Source organism: Pan troglodytes, chromosome 5 (assembly GCF_028858775.2).
Source record: "Pan troglodytes isolate AG18354 chromosome 5, NHGRI_mPanTro3-v2.0_pri, whole genome shotgun sequence".
Classification (NCBI taxonomy): Eukaryota; Metazoa; Chordata; class Mammalia; order Primates; family Hominidae; genus Pan; species Pan troglodytes.
Genome location: NC_072403.2, coordinates 145,908,888 through 145,928,631, shown reverse-complemented (window position 1 = coordinate 145,928,631; position 19,744 = coordinate 145,908,888). Strand labels below are relative to the sequence as shown.

The following is a 19,744-nucleotide window of genomic DNA, read 5'->3' as shown; positions in this document are numbered from 1 at the left end:
ACCTAAAGGGATTATAAGACTTGCCCAAAGTCATGGATAATAACGTTCCAACATTAGAATTTATATTCTCTTACTCCTGAACCAATATTTTTTCTCTTTCTCTTTTTTTTTTTTTTTTTTTGACACAGGGTCTCACTCTTGCCCAGGCTGGAGTGCAGTGGTGCAATCTCGGCTCATCGCAACCTCTGTCTCCCAGGCTCAAGTGATCCTCCCACCTCAGCCTCCTGAGTAGCTGGAAATACAGGCATGCACCACCACAACTGGCTAATTTTTGTATTTTTTGTAGAGATGGGGTTTCACTATGTTGTCCAGCCTGATCTTGAACTCCTGGGCTCAAGTGATCCACTTACCTCAACCTCCTAAAATGCTGGGATTACAGGTGTGAGCCACTGTGCCCTGTCCCAGCATTTTTTCTATTATTACTATATACTTCTATGGAGTCCCTTGGATGCAGCAACAGCTATCATTTACTGCAGATGACTATGGTCAGATACTGTTCTAATTACTTTCTATATATTAATTCATTTAATCATCACAAGAAGCTTATGAGATGGCTGCTATTGTTGTCCTTATCTATTAGAAAAAAGGAAACTGAGGCATTAAAGAGGTTCTAGAGCTTGTAAGTGGTACAGCCAGAATTAGAACCAAGACTAGTCCTAGAACCTACTTTCAAAAGGATGCTGTAATGAAACAACATAAGGTTGATCAGAAGTTTGATTGTGTATACCCTTTTCTTCTTCCTCCTTTTCCCCTGGATTTCTTTAAATACATATTTAGTGAGCAACTCAAGGTTTCAGACACCATGCCAAACTCTGAAGGAGTATGAACAAGGTGGTCACGACCTTGTGCTCACGGTGTTGACACACTAATAGGGAAAACAGATTAGTGAATTATCACAGCACTCTCTGTTTAATGCTCCGTCTGTGAGAGCAATATGTGCCCTGGGAGCAGAGAGGAGAGCACTTGGCCCAGCCCCGGGGGAGGGAAGGTCAGAGAAGACAGAAGTGCCTTGCAAATGGGGATGGATAGGGAGTGAGGGGGGATAGAAAAGAGGATATCAGTCAGTCCCTCAGCATAGAAGGGCAAGTGTAAAACACAGCCAGGGCCGGATGTGGTGGCTTATGCCTGTAGTCTTAGCATTCTGGGAGGCCGAGATGGGTGAATCACCTGAGGTCAGGAGTTCGAGACCAGCCTGGCCAACATGGTGAAACCCCGTCTCTATTAAAAATACAAAAAATTAGCCAGGTGTGGATGCGGTGGTGGGCACCTGTAATCCCAGCTACTTGGGAGGCTGAGGCAGAAGAATTGCTTGAATCCCAGAGGCAGGGGTTGCAGTGAGCTGAGAATCCGCCATTGCACTCCAGCCTGGGCAACAAGAGTGAAACTCTGTCAAAAAACAAACAAACAAACAAAAAACACCACAGCTAGGCCTCATAGAAAACCCAAAGCCAAGACCCTTGTCGTGGGGCCATAGAGTCCTGCTTCTGCTTCATTCTGTGAGTTTCCATTGTCTAGCACTCACCCTTCTTTTATTATGCATGTCCCTTTTGCTCCTGCTATTACAACTTCAGCTTTGGCCTGCTAGGGCCCAGACCTGAAGCCCCAGCTCATATGATCTATTGACACAAACATTCACTATGATGCTGGATACAGCAGCGTGGCCCTCTCAACTTCCATCCTGCCTTCCCTCCCACTGGAGAGATTGATTAGAAAGCTACATTTCCCAGGTTTCCTTGCAGTAGGGGTGTAGATATCAGTTAGATGCACCTGCACGAAGATGAATATGAAGGGAGTGTGTTTGTTTTCTTTTTGTTTTCCTCTTTGGGGAGTTTCTGCTATCCTAGGGAATCAGGCAGATACAAGATTTTCCTGAGGTGACATTCCAGTATCTATAGCTTCCTAGAGAATGCAGGTATGGGAGCAGAAATGGTCTGCTCTCTGGGTTTAAACAATGCATTCCTGAACTCATGGCTCCATTGGGCAGCTCAGATGTAGGAGCCCAGCTGATGAGTCAGCTCTGTATTATTCTGGGAGTCATTCCTGAATGCTTGGAATCTTTCAGGCTTTCCAATGAAAATATAAGCACCCAATTCTCTGTGCTAAATTTCTTCCTACTTGAAGTTCCTGCACTGAACTACAATCGATATAACAACCCCTAACCTAATCAGAGAGAAAAAGGATCTGAAAGAGAGGACCCTAGCCTGTCCTATCGGCTCCCTGAGCATGAGACATCTACTCCTGGTTAATTTAATTTTGCTGGAGGCTGGTGGGGGACAGGAGCGGGTGGGGAGATGGGAACCACAATAAAGTGTGAGACAAGACTGTCTAAAAGAATATCAGGTCAAGGAGGCGATGATTGGCATCTCCACCATATAGTTCATGATGGGACCAGATTGCAGAGGTCGAGTCAGGAAGTGGCAAGAGATGGACCTGGAGGGATCAGCCCATGCAAGACCCTGTGGGGCGTTTTAAGCCTCATGAAGAAATTTAGATCAACCCTAAGAACAACTAGAAGTTGGAGAAAAGTTTAAAACAACTGAAAGCCATTTAAGTTTTTAGATTTTAGAAAAAATCTTGGCACCACTGTGGAGAATGGGCTTAGGAAAGCAAGAATGCCCACAGGAAGACCTGTTAGAGGCTATTGCAGCTCTCCCCGTGGGAGATTATAAGGTGGCCCGGATTTAGAGGGTGGTAATGGGGATGAGGAGGACTGAATGGAGGTACAAGGTTTTTAGTAAACATGGTCATCTGGAAAGAACTATACTTCTCCAACATATTCTTAGGGGCAGAACCAAGTTTTGTGGGGCCTGATGTTTATAAAATTTGGGGGCTCTGTTTTAAAAAATAAGAATACAGGCCAGGTGCAGTGGCTCACACCTGTAATTCCAGCTTTTTGGGAGGCCGAGGCGGGCGGATCACGAGGTCAGGAGATGGAGACCATCCTGGCTAACATGGTGAAACCCTGTCTCTACTAAAAATACAAAAATTTGGCCGGGCATGGTGGCGGGTGACTGCAGTCCCAGCTACTTGGGAGGCTGAGGCAGGAAAATGGCGTGAACCCGGGAGCTGGCAGTAAGCCAAGATTACACCACTGCACTCCAGCCTGGGCGACAGAGTGAGACTCTGTCTCAAAAAAGAAAAAAAAAAAAAAAAAAAAAAAAAAGGTGAATATTTATTTTGATAAATTACAATTTTTAAAAAATTTAGACAGGGTCTATCTAGCTCTGCCACCCAGGCTGAGGTACAGTGGTGTGATCTCAGCTCAGTGGCATGATCTCAGCTCACTGAAACCTCTGCCTCCCAGGCTCAGGCAATCCTACTTCAGCCTCCCAAGCAGCTGGGACTACAGACATGTGCCACCATGCCTAGCTAATTTTTGTATTTTTTGTAGAGAAAGAGTTTCACCATATTGTCCAGGCTGGTTTCAAACTCCTGGGCTCAAACGATCTGTCCGTCTTGGTCTCCCAAAGTGCTGGGATTACAGGCATGAGCTATCATGCCTGGCAGTAAATTACAAATGATAAAAAGCTGCCAAGCATTACGAAAATTGCATAATCCAGGAATTACCTGATACACTTCCATAATACTTTTTTCCTTTCATTTTTTTATTGCACACATTTTGATCTTTTTTTTGTAACACAATTTTTTTGTGACATTACTTTCTATATAAAGAAAATAAAACAACCCAGTCTATCCTCTAGCATGGCCCTCTGCCATGGCCCTGGGAGCTGTAGGACAAGTTCACACTGAGAGATAGCCTCTAGCCCTGTGCTTTTCCATCTTTGTGCCACGTGAGTGATAATGTGGGATATGCACGGCATGAGATGGCATAGTGAGGAGCAAGAGAATTCCTGGAAGTCTTTTCTATACCAAGAGAGCTAGTGAGGGCTTAACTCTATATTAGTTAAGTGCTTGTGAACCATCCATGAGAAACCAAAACCAGGCCCAGTACAGTGGCTCACGCTTGTAATTCCAGCACTTTGGGAGGCCGGGGCAGGTGGATCACTTGAGGTCAGGAGTTTGAGAATGGCCTGGCCAACATGGTGAAACCTCATCTCTACTAAAAATACAAAAAAAAAAAAAATTAGCTGGGCATGGTGGTGTGCACCTGTAATCTCAGCTACTCAGGAGGCTGAGGGAGGAGAACCACTTGAACCCGGGAGGCAGAGGTTGCAGTGAGCCAAGATTGTGCCACTGCACTCCAGCCTGAGTGACAGAGTGAGACTCTGTCTAAAAAAAAAAATACAAAAAAAAATTTTTTTTCTAACTTCACTGATCTTAAGTCAGATCCCAAATATTCCATGGCCACCCTTATGTCACGTGACACAAAGGAAACAAGATGTTGCTGGCCAGGTGCAAAGCATTAGTGGTCTTAACTGATTGCAGTTATTTCATTTTAGCAAATTTTACAAAACATATCATTATATAAATGCATTGCTGGGTGCCTCCCAGGGTCTTGGAAGGGCTGGTGTGGGTGAGGGGCCCTACAGCTTAAACTTCATTAGCTTCCTGATTAATCTGCTTCTGCACACATGAAAAAGGACTTATCTAGTTGAGTCTGGTGTCATTCCTAGTTCTGGGTTTAAAGCAACAGAAACCAACTCCAACTTGGAAACTGTAGTCAAGAATAACTCCCCAAATCCTGCTTTGAGCTAAACTAGCCACCCCTGAGCACATACCTAACAGTGTATATCTAGCAACTCTGACATTAAATATTTTGGCCAGAGCCACTGCCACCATCCTCACTGGAAGGTGGGGCCTGTAGATCCTGCTACTTTGTGCTACAGCTTCTGATGCAAAATCCAGGGTGTATGAACTGCTTGGCAGAGCCTGGTCCTAAGAGAAAAGGGAGTATCAGGCCTTTCCAGCTTCTGTTTAGGAGACAGGTTCTTCCTTGCAGAGGGGGATTCCCAACACAGGAAGGATCTTCTGATCCTGGGCAGCCTAGAAGAAAATAAAAGCCCGTGACAAGCTCTCACATGTCCACCTGAGCTGAAATGTAATGAGTTCATCTTCAGAAGCTGAGCACAAGGTTTCGCATTTCAGTAAGCTTTCTGCTCCAGATTTTCCCTGAGTTATTCAGATTATTTAAACTTGGAAAGTAGTCATTTTCTGTGCAGTGCCCTCCTTATTGTCTGGCAAACAAGGGACATGTAATGAAAGCAGACCAGAGTTCCCAACCCAATAACTACTGCTTGTTGTCATGTATGATCAAGCAACTTTTTCTGACTTCATGGTATCAAAGGCAGGTTAATCTCAAGGAAAGGGTTAATCATTGAACAGCTTTTTGTTAATGCCCTCCATCCAAGGGTCATGGCAATCGGACTGAGAGAGATTTTTAAGTTAAAAATACTTTATTTGGAAGAATAGCTAATCAAAGGAAGAACAGTGCTCATTCCACGTAGCTGGGCAGTACAAAGACAGACATGGGCCAAACTAATAGATACGACGTTGGTGTGATTTAAAGGGAGATGATAATTTGAACAGCCCCATCAGTTGCCCAAATGTACCTTTGAGCAAATTAGAAAAAGCTGCCCTTTCTTCAGGTTAGTATTGTCATATTCTGGAAGATTTGCTTTATAAATAAGCAAACTTCTGCTGTCTGCAAATGAGAATGACCCACTTAGAGTTGTACTGTGTCCAAATTGCACAATGGTATATGGCAGCCCTAAGTATGAAGAAGTTTTCTTCAAATTTATATTTATTATATATACAATCTGATAGAAGCATTAAGCAAACAACTTTTAAGACAGTACTTTTTACACATGATTTACCACCTCAACCTATTAGTTATTTTCAGTTGTTCCAAGTTTCCTTCCAGTCTCTACCAATAGGCGCATATATTTTAAGAAAGTATTGTAATAGTAATGAGTATGCAACTTTCTGTATGCCACTTTGATTCTCCCACTTAAAATAATTGGAAAAACATTTTCTTGCATTGCTACATTGTCTTTCTTTTAATGATTTATCACATGTTATATCAAGTGAACATACCATAATAAATTTAACCTCACTTACTTTGTAATTTGAGGAACTTTAATCAACATGTTATAAGTGATAATATTCTACACCTAAGGAAAGAAGTCATAATGAAAACTTTCAGATAGAGAAGTTATTTAGATAGTATAAACAGTGAAATAATAAACATCCTTCCAAACAATCATACCAAGATGAATATTTTATTGCAATTAGGCTAAACAAGAAGTGAATTTGTATTTGGAATTTTTTTGTTTGCATAAAGACCATATTTTCCCATTTGTGTTTACACTGTAATGAACCATTGTAGAAGGTGCATTCCACATCAATGTGCACTGCAGGGTGCACTGCAGGGAAACAATAGGGTGTAGTGAAAAGCATTTGGGTTTTGAAATCAAATGGACTTGAACTGCTGTGCTCTGAAATGTTATGTTCTGCATAAAAAGACTTGTGCAAGAGTGCTCATAACAGTTTTACGTGTAATAGCAAAGAATTGGAAACAGCCCAGATGTCCATCAATAGGAAAATGGATAAACTGTGGTGTATTCACCCATATAACACTATTCAGCAATAAACAAAATGAACTACTAATATACATAAAAACATGGATGGATATCAAAACTATGCTCAGTGAAAGACTCCTTACACAAGGCTGCATTCTCTGTGGTTCCATTATATGAATTAAGGTTTAGAACAAGCAAAGGTAATCTATGTGGAAAAATATCAGAAAATTGGTTGCTTCCGGAGCTTTTTTGTCTCGAAAAAAAGAACCTAGTATTGAACTCTATTTAATAATATGCATTCTGAAGTATTTCAACTTACTTTGATATGTATAAAAACTAATATGGATCGACTGATGGATGGAAGAATTGTTACATATAGAGGTGAATGAGCAAGCATGGTAAAATGTCGAGTGTAGGTTTTCCTGTGGGATTCAAATTTTTATAATTCAACATTGGAAAATGTTTTGATCTTAGAAATGTTTCATAAACTTCTCGGTTTCAGTTTCTGCAAAATGGAAGTAACGGTATTTACTTCACAAGGTTTTTGTGAAGCTTTTAAAAAATTGCCATGAAAATAGGCATGCTGTATGGTAGATGTTTATGAGCCCTGTGAAGCTGCTTGTCTTTCATCCCCTCTTCCCCGCTGTGCCAGTTTATAAGTCAGGATAGGTGTTTTTGGATTTGGTAGCATTGCCTATGAGCAGTGGTCCAAAGTGATATGTGGCAAAATTATTGGGGTTATGAAGAATGAACTGTCTGCTGTCTGCTGATTATGAATTCCTTGAGTGGAGGAACAGATTTTAATAATGGAAGTGGCTCAAACTCCAGGGAAGATGGATAGCCTGTGGTTATACTTGGTCTAAAGGAATTGGCAGAAACAGAGAGGAAGGACAAAATGTCATAGGCAATCATCATATGGATTTTAACATTTAAAAACTAAATAGTTATTTAGTCACTAAAAGCTCTATTTGTGAGCACTCATTTATCTAACAAATATTTATTAAGTGTCTACTGCATGCCTGGCATTGTGCTAGGAGCTGGACGAATGTGCAAGATAGAAATAGGTGCCTGCCCTCTTGGAGCATACATTCTAGTGTTGCTAAAGTTTATTGGATTTACAGGGATCAGTCTGTTAGCCAGCAAATACTTACTGAGTATTTGCTGAGTGCCAGACACGCAGAATACTATAATAAACTAAACAAACATAGTCCATACTCTCATAGAGTTTGCAATCTAGCAGAAAAGGCAGATTTAATTGAATCAACGCATTTAACTGTATTAAATACATTATAGTGTACAAAAGGCTGGGAAGGAGAAGTACAGGGTTCGTAACAGAATTGAGGCAGAGTTTCCCCCCTCTAGTCTGGGTGAAAAAAATTTTCTCCCCTAAACTTTTCTCTGAGTTAAGAGATTGAGGTAAGTACAAACAGAGCTTGAGATAGTCAGTGGCCCAGGTCAGGTCACCAGCAGAATAAAGAACAGAATTAGGAGCACCAGGAGGTGATGTTGTCAGTTGCATTGCTGAGCATTCTTTTTGACTCCTGGTTGGCTTCCTATGCCTGTGGATCTCCTGTATGGTTTGGCTACACAAAACAGAGTGAGAACTGTTGAACTGCTTTTAACCATAGTAAAGTATTCTGGAATTAGTTTTGTCTTCTGTCTAGTCAAGCACTATAGCAAACACTCTAACACTCCCATGGGGCCAAGAAGCTGCTAGAAACACAGGTTGTGGGATCGCGAAACAAAGCAATGATACAACTAACCCATTGCAAGAACGTTTTCCCCCTAATGAGGTCATTGATTCTGAGCAGGAAGAAGTTAGAAGCCAAGAGAATATAGAGAACTTATGGGAAACATATGTGTCTCACAGATAGAAACTGGGACTCCTATATAATTATAATGCACCCTGGGAACAAATAAAATGAGTTGTTTCAAACCATGGTTGCGTTACACATTCTTTAGTGGGGACACTGATGTGTGGGATTCTGAACTTCTCACCCTCTTAATCAGAAGGGGCCTGGATTATGCCTGGAGGACTTCCATTTTCTAGCACTATCAGCAGACATACAACGGGTACATAATAAAGACTAGTTGAATTATTATAGGTTTGTTTCCATTTGCTACCTGTTTCCCTGAAAGATAAGAAAAATATAGAATTATTTAGTGACAAGCAAAGGAAATGTACAAATAAGTGAATTTAGAGCTTTGAAGTGATTCAGTTAAAATGTTGAAAAGAAGTAACAAAAATTTAGCTTCTGCTTATACAAGCACAAATTTGTTTTCCTGTCCAGAGAAATGCCTATGACTAAAAGCCATATTTCACGGCATCTTCTTAAAGTCGAGTAGGTCTGAAACCATAGGAAGCCAAGAAAATAAGAGAAGGACAAGGCTGGGAAGTTAGAATATAGGAGAGTTACAGCTTTAGACCTCCTGGATTCATAATCTCAGCTCTACCACTGATTAGCTGTGAGACTGTAGCCAAGTTACCCAACCTCTATTTCCTCTTCTATAATGTTGGTACCTGCCTCAAAGTCATCATCTGCGTTATTGCGCTTAGCACAATTTCTGGCACATAAGTGCTCCATACATGTTAGTTTTTATTCCAAATGATTTTTAAGATGATCTCAATTTCCTCTATAAGGCTTTTTTTTTTTAATAAACATGATTTGTTGAATGAATAACTGAAGGTAAAATGTCATAACCCTGTAAGACTTTTTTATAAATATGTTCACAAATCAGAAAAAGATCCTCTCTCATGACCTGATTTTGTTTGAGATTACATGACCACCACACGCACACAATGGGCCACTTAGTCTGGCCTCTCTGAGTGAGGAGTATCCTCCTCCTACCTAGGCAAACATGAAACCTAACAGAGGATTCAGTGTTAATTCGTCTCTTAAAGAGAATTCTGCATTAAGAAATGGATTACTTTGCTATAACCTCAGCATATAAAAAGTCTAAAGAATCTGCGCATTCTGAGTTTGTGTATTTTTGGTCTCAGGCTGTGATTTATCTGACAGGCCTTGGAGAGAAAGATATAGGCCTTTACCTAGATCAAAATCAGGTTGAAACAATAAAGGTATTTTATGCTTTGTGTAAGCTGGTAAATACCATGACTTTTGGAATAACAGTCTTGCTGAAAAATTGACACACTTTTCCTTCTGGTATGTCTTTGCATAAATTGTTCCTCTTTCTGCAAGATTAACTGATACCATCTGTGAGTATTCTATCCCCACTCTCAGCTTGCATTTAAATCTGCATGTTTCCTTTCTCTGCCTCTTTTCAAAGGTGCTAGAATACAAGAGCTACCCTTAGCTAATGGCCAAACACTCCGTCTGAGCTCCCTTTCTTTTAACCCCTTGCTTCCAACTCTGCATCTAAAGGCAAAAACAATCCTCTGACTCACGGCCCTCCCCCTGCCTGTGATAGGCTGCTTGGAATAGCAACAGCCTGTGTCACCGAAAAGGGCAAAGCCTTCGGAAATAGAAACAAAGTTGGTCACAAATCACATTAGCTTTGCCTGAAGTTTTTCCCCACACTCTTCTTTAGCATGCTATTATGGGGAAAGTGACCACTCCTGGGAGCGGGGGTGGTCGGGGCGGTTTGGTGGCGGGGAAGCGGCTGTAACTTCTACGTGACCATGGTACCTGTTGAAAACACGGAGGGCCCCAGTCTGCTGAACCAGAAGGGGACAGCCGTGGAGACCGAGGGCAGCGGCAGCCGGCATCCTCCCTGGGCGAGAGGTAAAGTGAGCCTGCAGTGCTCGGGTGACCGCAGAGAAGCAAGCTGTACTCATCTCCCGAGTGTACTGTCTCTTGAGTCCCGTGTGTGTGTGTGTGTGTGTGTGTGTGTGTGTGTGTGTGTGTGTGTGTGTGTGTGTATGCGCGCGCGCGCATGTGGGCGCGCTGGATGTGTGGAGAGAAGGGGACAGGGTCTGGTGGGACGTGGGACAGCTCGGAGCTGTAATGTTGTGAAGATCGAAGTCTTGGTGGAACCTTATGTGCCAAGAAAATACAGGTTACACATCCACCACTGGTATGATGGGTCCCCTTGATTGTGTTTACATAATACAATGTATGGATGTTTTTCATATTGGAACGGTCCACCGGCAAAGATAGTCTCATTTGTAAACACACACAAGCACACGCTTGCTTACACTTTTTCATTTATTGTCACAAATGGACACTGTGTAACCAGCTGACATTATAACCACTGTTTTAAAAATCAGTATTTTAAACAGGCTTCATAAAATTATTAGTTATGTAATCAATGAGAACACAAACTTCCTTTTTAAATTCCCAGCACGTTTGTGATGAATTTGAGCGTTATTCAGAGCCTGAAACGCTTGCTTTGCTGGGTTCTGCCTTCTTTAAAACTGGCCTTGCAAACTGAGGTTTGTTTGCTATGATGACCTTCTGAAGGTGAAATTCGGAAAAGTTTTAATTCATTTAATGATCTTTGATAAATCAGAGGCTGGTCTTCACTTCCACATTTACAATTCCCACAAATACATTGTACGCTTTTTGCTGCCTCTTCCTGCTCATTTAGTTTGTGCTGAAAGGAATAGAAAGTAATTGTAATATGAAATGACAACAAACACAAAAAATCTTCTCTTTCCTACTACTTTCCTCAGCTGTGTATTCTTAATCAGATATTACATTCCCAAGCAGCATACAGAAATTTCATGCAAAATCCAATACACTAAATGATACAAAAAACATCTGCCTTTCTCTTGGGAATGGTCCTAATACTGACGTTTGCCTTGTGGGTTTGTCTGATCTTGGGGAATCGAACCTGTGACCCCTAACATCGAGGTATGAAGCGGCCCTCTTCAGGAGTGGAGAAGCCCTCCATCTTCCATGTCCTGATCTCTTCTCTTGCTTTCACACTTCTCGTCAAGAATGAGGCTGGGCGTGGTGGCTCATGCCTGTAATCTCAGCACTTTGGGAGGCCAAGGTGGGCAGATCACTTGAGGCCAGGAGTTCAAGACAAGCCTGGCCAACAGAGCGGAAACCCTATCTCTACTAAAAATACAGAAAAATAAAAAAATTAGCTGGGCATAGTGGCACATGCCTGTAAGCTACTCAGGAGGCTGAGGTACAAGAATCACTTGGAGGTTACAGTGAGCTGAGATCATGACACTGCACTCCAGCCTGGGTGACAGAGTGAAACTCTGTCTAAAATAATAATAATAATAATAATAATGATAATAATAAAAGAATATCTGGGGTCATCTTTCAATATGGCCTGTCCTCTCCTATGCAGAAGTACCCTTTTCCCTAAGCACTTGCTGCTCATTGGCCCACAAGTTCCCTAAGAGCAGGCAAGGGAAACTTATATTTGGAGATAAAGGGAAAGAGTTGCAAAGTTCTTTTCTCCAAATTCCTGGGAACATGAGCTGCAGTCTAGACTGCAGAGCAAGCTGAGGTGGTGATGTTAACAAAAGGGCTCACTAAATACAGTCAGTGATAATGTCACAAAGAAGATGAAAAGAAACTGCCTAGGAAGGGCCTTTGTAGTAACCATTAAAAATGGACTGTTTATTTTGATATGGCTTTGAAGGTACAATGTGCTCTTAATAGCTTATATTGTACAAATTCACAATTATCCAGAAGAAAGATAATGTGTATTTACATTTGCAATAGTTGGTTACATGCACAAAATTCAACTTAAAGTGCAACTGTTTATGTTGTTGTAAAGAAATAATAAATGAATAAGTACCATAAATTATCTTTCAAATTTAATTTTAAATTAACTTTCATTATGTAGAAGAGAAAGCCTAAATGTTTCCTTAAAATGTCAGATGAATACAACTTTGATTTGTGCTATACATAATCTGCATTTAGATGAATGCAAACCTTTTATTTTCTACTTTTGTAAATTTTCTTAACTTATCTTAAACATCTTTTGGCACCCAAAAGCAATTATACATACATATGTATAAATGAATGCATAGTGCAGACTTGCTGTATGGTTTTCTTAAGTTACTTAAAGTCTCCATTCATTAATACTGGGATTGTATCTTCATCTATTTTATGAAGGTGTTGAGATTTAATGAGGTAATATTTGTCAAATACTCCTTTTGGCTTCTTCATATTTTCAACTTCTATAGTTTTCATTTAAGACATTCAGAGTATTTAAATTGTGCTCAACAATTATCATAATATGTCTGCATTTGAAGGTAGCAAGCTTTTCTACATTCCTAGATGGAAAAATCAAAGCACAAAGAGGAATGAGTTATATAACTCAGGACAAGGTAATTAAATCATGTGAGATACTGAAAAACAAAACAAAACCAACCCCCTAAGGTCTGCAGTTGAACTCCCTTGATGCTACTGTGCACAGTGAAAAATTCTGGCAGGTCTTTCTTGACTAACCCTCTTTAACTGAAAAGAATGCTTTGTTCCAATGACTAGAAGCTAATGAACTTAATTCATTTTCAATAAGCTATGACTCAAAGTGGTTACATTTTTAGTAAATTTTTTCAGCTTTCATGGACATGTTCCAATCCATCTTAATATAGGACAGGATTAAGCTCAGTTTGAAATTCTGGTGCCTAGAGTTGACAACAGATATAAGTGAAGTGAGATATTAGACGGATGGAGCAACTCACACAAGGGAAATCTGAGGTCAGAAGATGTGTGATCGGCCCACGGTCACACAGAGGATGGTGCAGAACTGACCCTGGTGGCCTCTAGCCCAGGAGATTCAATACTGACTTCTACTTCAGCTCCCAGGCTTCCTTTATTTCATGATCCAAACAATTGGCTGGGGACAGAGTCCTCTTAAGTTTCCCTTCACCCCCAACTGTCCAAAGGTTCAGAAACCAAGAACAATATTTACTGTATGAGTGCAAGTTGTCAGCACTGCAGAACTCTCTGGCACTGGGACCCAGAACATGAAGAACGGGACTCACGAACTCAGCTGAAAGGACTGTCCTTTATCCCCTCTGAAGATGCCACAGTCTGGAATTTAAGAAATACACGCTTCTGCTCAGCAGATGAACATTCTAAGGCAGTTGTTCTCAAAACACTTTTAAAGCTGTGAACTCCTTTTTCGTAAATGGAAGCTGGGCAGGTGGTGAGTATGTAAGATGTAACTGTAACTAAGTTCCTACTGAGTGCTGTTCTCCCGGGTTTAGCTTAAACTGGGCCCCCTGGAATTTCGTCAGGCCTGGCTTTCTCAGGCTTCGTCAGTCAGCTCTAGGGAAGATCAACTTGTAAAAGAGACGGAGGCTTGGAAACAAACTCATCCTTAGGGAAGAGAAAGTCAGGCCAACCAGCTTGAGCAGATGTCAGAGCTTTGGTTGTGAGAAGACAGATTCTAGTAAGAGGCCAGTTACCTTAGGCAGACCCAGGCATCTCAGAGTTTTTGATGCTGGGCCATTCCCATTTTTCCACACTTTCTATATATTAAAAACAATTAAGCATCAAAACCCGTGACAAAAATTATAGTGCTTTAAAAACATATGTATTTAACAAGTCAACATCTGATAACAATGATTGTGTCTACTGTGATACGTATTTCCAAGGAAATAACAGGTTTTGTTGTTGTTGTTGTTTTGTTTTTTCTGAGATGGAGTCTCGCTCTGTCACCTAGGCTGGAGCAAGATGGCGCGATCTTGGCTCACTGCAACCTCTGCCTCCCAGTTTCAAGTGATTTTCGTGCCTCAGCATCCTGGGCAGCTGGCTAATTTTTGTATTTTTAGTAGAGATGGGGTTTTACCATGCTGGCCAGGCTGGTCTCCAACTCCTAACCTCAGGTGATCCACCTACCTTGGCCTCCCAAACTGCTGGGATTACAGGTGTGATCCACAGTGCCTGGCTGGAAATGACAGGATTTTCAGACGTGTTCATATATGGAGGACCACTTGCTCTTCTGTGTGGTCATGAGACCAGATTTAAACATAAATATCTCCCCTTTCAATCCAGTCAGCGTATCTCTGTGACTGTACATTTAACCTCACTTGGAAATCACATCAAAAGTCTAGATTTGAGGCTTTTCACCACTGTGAGCACTGGGCAAATGGCTCCTCTGGGGTCTCTTGGGAAGGGAAAAGGCTGCGAACATGGTGGGAGATGTTTCTCTGCAAACTCTGGGTGCTATGCATCGTACGTGGCAGTGGTCTTGCTCCTCTCTAAGGATGTGTCACCCAGAGAGAGCAGAGAGGTTGCCACAGACCCCCTCCCAGGCTCTGAAGCAGCAGCAGACACACGCTGCAGGAAGCCTGCCCTGCCAGGGCCTGGCAGAGCCAGACCAAGCCAGCCTGAGAGCAGCCGGCCAAGAGGTTGGGCCCATCTGAGCAGGCTGAGATTAGCTGGTGCACACCAGCATGCCTGAACCAGTTTTTACAGCCATTCTGATAGGTCGGTGCCTCTGTCCTAGTTGTTAAATATTCTCAACATCACCGTTCTCTCTGTCAGATTACCAACAGTTGCTGAAGCAGCTGAGAGCCCAGGAATAGGCCTGGTGGTAGCTGATAGGACCTGAATATGAGCCCACAGGGTATCTTTCCTGTGAATTCTCAAGAGGGTGGTCTTTAGTGGTCTAGAGCTTATACTAGTTGGTAGAGACAGAACTCAAAATACACTGAATCTACCTTGGAGCAGCCGAAGGAAGCTCCCAGATTTGCATGTGTAGATAAAAGGTGAATCCACCAACTTGAAATTACAATTTTTAATTGCTGTAGGTATGTAGGATTTTATTATTCATTCAAGAATAGTTCATTTTAGAATCACGGTTTCATAGGGAGCATTTTCTCGGTACTATCTAGCCTTTGGGTTAAAAAAGTTCTGAGAGCTCTAAAGGGCCCTCCATTACTATGCAACAGTTGAAACAGCTATTTACTCAGTGTATGAGCAAGAACGGGTTATATAAGATTTTAAAATTGAATAGAGTCAGAGCTCCTTCATTCAGTATTTTTTCTCATGAACAGTCTCCCCCAGAAGGATGAGTTATTGAAAAAATTAATGCAATGGAAGCCACTTAAAAGATACCAAGTTATGGTGATGAGAAAGGAAAAGTTGGAATTGGCTCCTTCCCAAGAGGCTATTTGACCAAATATCAAATGTGGATGATTTTTCATCCCTTCTTCCCTTCAAAAGTACTCAATCTCAGTTAATGTCACTGAACGTGACATCCCCCAAAATACTTCCCAGCTGAAACTGAGTCAAATATATTACCTTTAGAGTAAATCATAAATTCAAATGTTTTTTTCTGTAGTATTTTGTTTTGTCTTTGCACACTGGTATCATTTTTCTTCCCATGTTGTAGCACACTTATTTATGCATTTGCTAAATGACTATGCCCCAGTAATACACTAATCATTCTTTTTAAAAATTTAAGACAGAGTTTTGCTCTGTCATCCAGGCTGGAGTATAGCCTCAGCTCACCGCAACCTCCACCTCCTGGGTTCAAGCAGTTTTCGTGCCTCAGCCACCCGAGAAGTTGGGATTACAGGCACTCACCACCACACCCGGCTAATTTTTTATTTTATTTTTTATTTTTTAGTAGAGACGGTTTCACCATGTTGCCCAAGCTGGTCTCGAACTCCTGGCCTCAAGCAATTCACCCGCCTCAGCCTCCCAAAGTGCTGGGATTATAGGCGTGAGGCACCGCTGCCCACCTAATTATTCTAAACAACTTAGTAGAAATAATAGTAAGACTAAAATAATTTATTACATCATTCTAGTTTTAGGAGATTTCATTATTTTTGAACAATGATTTATTTTATACTGTTTTGCCAAAATTCCACGGAGAAAAATGCAATTCTTGTTTGACTTTTAGGAATATATTTTTTAAGTAAAGCAAGTGTAATTTAATTTTAAACTGTTAAATTGTGATTGCCTTGGAAGTAGCTGTTTCTCAGACAACTCATGACTCAGGTCTGCCTGGCATCACTGGGCTCTGGAGCTGTTAGCAGTGCCCATTATTATTTTATACAAAATGTCTTGCTCCCACACACATCTCCACACTTTATGGAAGTTAGAGTTGGGAGTTATGAGTAATGCTAATTAAAAAACCATGACAGCTCAGCTTCAGATGTGCAAAGTTTTTCAAGAACAGGGGAAATGGAAGTTGTAATTAGGGTCAATTTGTGTGGTGAGAGAGCATCCTCACACTAATGAAATGTTTTATTTATATTGGGAAACTAAGCTGCAGAAACCTTCAGACAAAATCACAGGAGGAATTTTTCATGCTGCAAGCCCAATTATGTAGGTACTGCCAATTTTGAAAGCAAAGGAATTCAAGAATTTATGAAAGACACAATTGTTATGCTGGAAATAAGGTATTATTTTATTTCTGTTGCTATCAGTAAAAGACTGTTTCAAAGCTTTACCTCCGTATTATGAAGATTTTACCTTCTAGATTCAGATTAAAGGAGCTTTTGTTAAATGATTCTTGTGGGCCAAGTGGTTCTACTACTGTAATCCCTTCAGATCTTTACAGCAACCCCATGAGGCATCCCAGTTCACAGATAAGGAAACTGAGGCTAAGAACAACAGCTAACATTTACCAATCATTTACTACCAGGTACCAGGGTCTCTTCTGTCTCATTCATTCTTACAACTCTATGAAGGAGGTAATATTATTATCTTTATCTTGTGAATGAGGACACAGAGAGAAACAAACCTTAAGGGACTTATCAAAGTCTAGCCGGTAACTAATTAGGACTCTGATTCCACACTGTCCTTCACCTTCAAGCCCAGGTTCCTCCTGGAAAGAAGCAAAGGGACTTGTCCTGGGTAGCACAGATATTAGAGGACAGCACAGTGATCTGAACCTTACTTTCCTAAATCCAGTCCAGGTTTGCTCTCTTGACCCATATTACCAGCCAGCAATAATGCTTCTACTTTCCAATCTGTGAATTTGGATTCCAGTTACACTCATTTCAGGACTTGTTTGCATTCTATTTTAGTTAATTCCCTAACTTTTTATGTAACTTGTATTTTTCTATAAGATTATAAGTTTCTCGATAAAATATATATTTCATGCACCTATCAGAGCTCTGAGCTGACTGATAGTGCTTGGAAAGTTCTGTGCAATTCATAATAGGTAGGAATCATGCCTTTTTCTCTGTATTTCCAGCCTACACATGAGGGATCACATCCATGTGGCACAAGTACCACCTTCTAGTGCCATTAAATCCAGATGTAACCTAGGAAACATCTCAACACGATGCTGCCAGCAACCACGAAGGCTGATTGCAATAGCCGTTGATGAAACTTGCCTGCCAGACAGTGCTGGCACATAGTACATGCTTAATTGTTGAAGGAGTCAATGAGTAAAGAAGCGATTGCTGAACTAAAGAGCATTTTACTTCTGCAAATACATATTGGGCACCTACTACATGAGAGGCACAGTGCTGGATGCTTCAGGGTTAAAAAAAATGTATCTAAGACATTATTCTTTTTTTTTTTTTTTTTTTTTAGACGGAGTTTCACTCTTGTTGTCCAGGCTGGAGTGTAGTGGCGCTATCTCGGCTCACTGCAACCTCCACCTCCTGGGTTCAAGCGATTCTCCTGCCTCAGCCTCCCAAGTAGCTGGGATTACAGATGCCCACCACCACATCCTGCTAATTTTTGTATTTTTAGTAGAGATGGGGTTTCATCATGTTGGCCAGGCTGGTCTCAAACTCCTGACCTCAAGTGATCCACCCACCTCGGCCTCCCAAAGTGTTGGGATTACAGGCGTGAAGCCACTGTGTCCAGCCCTTTATTCTTGTCTGTAGGTTTTACCAACTTATCAAAAAAATAAAAATCGAACTAACTGCAAGATAACCATTCAGCAAATACTGAGTGGATAGTAGGAATCAGATATGATGCCAGACCCTGGAGTCTGGTGAGAAACGAAAGGCATCCTCACAGTGCAGGTGCTTACTGCCAATTAGTGGAGAGCGATGAGGGATCAGGAATCCTTTGATGGAGGAGATGGCTTGATATTATACATGTATTATGTGTAATATCTATGATAGCAAAGGGGGAAGTTCAGCCAGTCCCTGGAGACTCCTGGAAGACAGGATAGCTAAGTTGAGCCGAGCACGTGTAACTGAGGCCAGTAGTTTTACAGAGCATTCTAAGGAGGGAAAATAGCTTGAACATGTTTGGAGAAGAGAGAATGGCACATTCAGGGAGCTTCAAATACTTCGGAATTCTGGGAGCACAGAGTTCAAAGCAGGGAAAGAGGATGACAAAGGAATCTGAAGCTGGCAGCAGGCACAGCTTCCTTAGCTTACAAAGGATGTCACAAAACTTTTGTGAACTAAGTACCATGAAAACAGGAATTCTTGGGAAGGAGACCGTATTAATTTAGAGACATCAAGAAAATTTCTTTTCTTTTCTTTTTTTTTTTGGCGGGGGACAGAGTCTCGCTCTGTCGCCAGGCTAGGGTGCAGTGGTGTGATCTCGGCTCACTGCAACCTCTGCCTCCCGGGTTCAAGCGATTCTTCTGCCTCAGCCTCCCAAACAGCTGGGACTACAGGCACATGCCACCACACCCGGCTAATTTTTGTATTTTTACTAGAGACGGGGTTTTACCATGTTACCCAGATGGTCTCGATCTCTTGCCCTGGTGATCCGCCCATCTCGGCCTCCCAAAGTGCTGGGATTGCACACGTGAGCCACTGCACCTGGCCTGAGAAATCAAGAAAATTTCTAAAAGTGATGGTAGTGGTGACAGAAGTGGGAGTTTTAGAAATCCTCATTTACATGTCTCCAAATTCTACAGCTTTATGGTGTCACCATTCTTTTAATTTTAAAATAAAAATAGTTGCAGGCCCCTTATGGTTAAATCCACATGCCTCCTTTCTCCCCACCAGCCTCCCATCCAAACACACAGAGTACACTTCAGGAGTTTCGTGGTTCTGATCACCCTCCTGCACCAACTTCCTGCTTTTTCTGGGTCCTTGCCCTCCACTTCCAGCAACTGGTCTTTTCTCTTATCCCTGCTCCAATCCATTCTTAGATGACAGCATCCCCCTTTCCTTCATATTCTTGAATCCCATTCATATAAGCTCTTTGTAGATTTTTACTAAGAATTTGAAGAGTGCTGTAGTGCAACTGAATATTAGGTAGGCCCATCCTGAAAATTCTCTTGTCAAATCCACCATAAGGAGTTTCTTTTTTGGGGTGTGTGTGTGTGTTTGGTTTTTGTTTTGTTTTGTTTTGTTTTGAGACAGAGTGTTACTCTGTCGCCCAGGCTGGGGTGCAGTGGCACAATCACAGCTCACTGCAGGCTTGATGTTTTAGGTTCAAGCAATTCTGCCT

At 41.5% G+C, this 19,744-nt stretch overlaps 1 protein-coding gene across 2 annotated transcripts in view; it reads left to right on the top strand.

The window, feature by feature from the left end:
* The first annotated feature begins 9,940 nt into the window (after positions 1 to 9,940).
* The window catches only part of SLC2A12 (solute carrier family 2 member 12), a 62,126-nt gene continuing 52,322 nt past the window's right edge, over positions 9,941 to 19,744 (top strand). The window contains exon 1 of one of the 2 annotated variants that reach the window (XM_016956321.4): positions 9,941 to 10,222. In XM_016956321.4, the coding sequence (XP_016811810.2) occupies positions 10,120 to 10,222 (103 nt within the window). In that variant the 5' untranslated portion in view covers positions 9,941 to 10,119. The remainder of the gene's footprint in view (positions 10,223 to 19,744) is intronic. The other variant, XM_527510.9, reaches the window with a different exon arrangement.